The sequence below is a fragment of the Branchiostoma belcheri genome, unplaced genomic scaffold (assembly GCF_001625305.1).
Source record: "Branchiostoma belcheri isolate BF01 breed outbred unplaced genomic scaffold, Haploidv18h27 scaffold6, whole genome shotgun sequence".
Taxonomy (NCBI): Eukaryota; Metazoa; Chordata; class Leptocardii; order Amphioxiformes; family Branchiostomatidae; genus Branchiostoma; species Branchiostoma belcheri.
The window spans coordinates 7,466,483-7,468,404 of NW_017804242.1; the positions used below are offsets into that span (position 1 = coordinate 7,466,483).

The 1,922-nt window shown below is 40.9% G+C and overlaps 1 protein-coding gene across 1 annotated transcript in view; it reads left to right on the plus strand.

Moving 5' to 3' along the window:
* Positions 1-1,922, plus strand: part of LOC109482639 (protein-associating with the carboxyl-terminal domain of ezrin-like) — a 20,585-nt gene that overhangs the window by 6,762 nt on the left and 11,901 nt on the right. Inside the window, exon 3 of the mRNA XM_019785446.1 lies at positions 1,403-1,516. Within this exon, the coding sequence (XP_019641005.1) occupies positions 1,403-1,516 (114 nt within the window). The remainder of the gene's footprint in view (positions 1-1,402; positions 1,517-1,922) is intronic.

Below are 1,922 nucleotides of genomic sequence, written 5' to 3' on the forward strand. Positions count from 1 at the left end.
AAGCCTTCAAAAAAGCAATTTCCCGCATTTTGAGAGGCAAATAATGGTGTTGAGAGTTGTTTGTCGGTTCTTCTGATGTTTTCATATTTTACTCAAGATTTTTGTTAATTTGCCTGTCAAGTTTGCATGACGGATTCGTTACAAAATTCTGTAACTCTCCGCAAACCTCCGGAAATTGAAGGGTAAACTGGTTCTGGCTAGAGCGGAAGGGACCGAGCGCAGAAGCGCGAGTCGAGCGCCAAAGGCGCGAGCAATGTAGAGGGGTCCGGGGGCATTCTCCCCCGGGAAATTTTGTATTTTTAAACCTTCAATGACGCATTTTCCTGCACTTTGATAGGCAAAATTAGGCGTAACGAAGAATTATTCATTAACGCTTAACGCTGAATTCAGGATGACAAATAACGTTTTACGTTGAATTAAAACGACCAATAACGCTTCACGAGGAATATACTGATAACGCTTAACGTTGAATTAGAGCGGGCCGGCAACGATTAACGGTAAATCAAAATAGCCCATAACGGTTAACGAAAAAGGGCATGCAGACCCTCATCAGTTAGTATGGATTTTTGTTCCGGTCCAAAAAACCGGTCCACCGACGTTTCGTTTTTTTCGGACCGGACCGATAAATTTTTACGGTCCGAACCGGTCCACATGTCAATCAGGCGGGACCGCGGCACTATTTATTTCAGAAGCTGCTGGCCGTAAACCCAGCCGCTGTAAAAACAACTTGCGCTCCGGGCAACCTGGCTTTCCGAATAAGTCTCGCACAGAAAAAATTACTTGCGCGGCGAGACTGCGAGACCGGGTATTTTAACCCCTGTAATGTCTTAAAAAAAATATTTTCTGCAACAGGCAAAATTCTGATGCAACATTGACCAAAAATCCTACGAAAACCATGAAAAAATGGGGGGTTAACACAGCCGCATTATGCTGACATGCTGTTGTACGTACAGAGGGCGCAGGGCGCAAAAGAGCTACAAAAATAAAAGCTAACAGTACATTTATTACTATTATGTTTGCAATGCACAAGCGTACAACTCAGTCCAAGTCTGAAGGCAATTTAATCCTTTACAGCAACAACCATACTGCTAGTACATGGGTGATCTTAGAGTTGGGCATAATAATGGTAATCTTTCGAAACAAAAGGATGCATGTACAATGTACATGTACAATTATATTGTAGCTGCTACTTAAATTGGTACTACTACATGGATGAGACTTATAATAATTAATAATGGGCAAAAAACTTAGTATAATGTAGTACTGTAGTAGGGATTTAGAATGTGCTTTTTCAATCTGTTTTTTTTATTGATGGTATCTCTATATATCGTCATATCCTTATCATTATTGATATTGCTTTTACATAAATGCTGATTCAATAATTGTTTGATCACATCTATAGGGTGGTGTGTGCCACAACAACGTGTGTATGTCCAGTATCTATGTAAGTGGGGATGGCAGCTGGAGGCTGGGAGGGTTTGAACATCTCTGTAAGTTTGAACAGGCAACAGCAGAGGTGAGGTTTTTCACATTATTTTGTCATCCCCAAGTGTGCATGTGCATCTTTTCATGTTTTGTAAACATGTTTGTGCATCAATATCCTTTTTTTGTATGTTATGTATTAGTTATCCAAGTATGTAAGTTATCCAAGTATGTGTGTGTAACTACTAGTATGTACATGTGCATATGTGTATTTGTGATAGCCTCCGTAGCAGGCTTATAGAACTGGGGGTTTGGTGGTGTTCGGCTGTTTTCTGATTAGCCCAGTTCTGAATCGGGGGTAATTCAACCAGGCCGGCTATGTTGTCTATATGCAATCAGAAAATAGCACATAAAAGCTCCCAGAGACCCTGAAGACCCCCAAAACCCCCAGTTTTTGGCATGCTATGGAGGCTATATTTGTGACACTTTGTGTGTATTGT